The sequence below is a fragment of the Condylura cristata genome, unplaced genomic scaffold (genome assembly GCF_000260355.1).
Source record: "Condylura cristata isolate star-nosed mole 26May11 unplaced genomic scaffold, ConCri1.0 scaffold00009, whole genome shotgun sequence".
NCBI classification, from domain to species: Eukaryota; Metazoa; Chordata; class Mammalia; order Eulipotyphla; family Talpidae; genus Condylura; species Condylura cristata.
Window position 1 is genome coordinate 175,744 of NW_004567110.1, and position 944 is coordinate 176,687.

Sequence of the window (944 nt, forward strand, 5' to 3'; positions counted from 1 at the left end):
TCGCCTGTGCCTGGAGCGCGAGCTGCGGCACGGCCGCGCGGGCGTGTGCGGGGACCCGTCGCTGCGCGCCGTGCTCTGGCAGATCCTGGTGGAGGACTTCGACCTGCACGGCGCGCTGCAGGACGACGCGCTGGCGCTGCTCACCGACGGGCTGTGGGGCCGCGCCGACCTGGCGCCTGCGCTGCGCGGCCTGGCCCGCGCCTTCGAGCTGCTGGAGCTGGCCGCCGTGCACCTGTACCTGCTGCCCTGGAGGAAGGAGTTCGCTACCATCAAGGTGGGCGCCGCGGGCGGCTTCGGGCCGCGCCCCGGCGGGACTCCCGGTGCGCCAAGGGGCGTGGGGGCGTGGGGGCACCTCGAGGGTGAGCACCCCCGCACTCGCAGGTCTGACCACGCGGTGGACAGAGGCTACTTGTCCTGGGAGCTGAACCGCGGGGGAATCCGTCCCTTACAGCTTGCCACGATGCCCCCCCCCATGCCACAAACCCGACCGCAGGCCCGCTGTGGGCTGTGGCCGTTTACCGAGGCCCTGGGGTGGGTGTCTGCCGCAGCCGGCCCCCAGGTCGGCGCGGGCCGTCGCACTCTGGTGCACCGAGCTAATCTGGAAGGGTAGGAAGGTGATGATGTCACCGGCACGTGGGCGAGGGCCTCCACTGGTTGCCATGGCAGCAGCGCTAGAATAAGCGGGGAGCCCACTGCTGCCCCAGGAGGACCCCTGCTGGCCTGAGGTCCTGGGGTTTCACTCTCCCAAGCAGCCGCTGGGTCTGGCGCTGGGGATGCGGCAGGTAGGAGTCGGCCTGGCACGGACCGCCGCCCGCAGGGCCCCACGCTCCGGGGCCGGTCAGGAGAAGCCGCGATGGTCCCGTGACCCACGCGCGCCTTGCGGTCCAGCGGCCTCGGGCGTTCCGCCGGCGCCTCTAGCCGAGCGCGGGACAGCGCCTGGCCGT

General features: G+C 73.0%; 1 protein-coding gene across 1 annotated transcript in view; it reads left to right on the forward strand.

Moving 5' to 3' along the window:
• Nucleotide 1: 1 nt before the first annotated feature.
• The window catches only part of SPATA2L (spermatogenesis associated 2-like), a gene marked incomplete at its 5' end in the record, with an annotated part of 3,103 nt that continues 2,160 nt past the window's right edge, over nt 2–944 (forward strand). The window contains one exon of the mRNA XM_004679563.2: nt 2–274. Within this exon, the coding sequence (XP_004679620.2) occupies nt 2–274 (273 nt within the window). The remainder of the gene's footprint in view (nt 275–944) is intronic.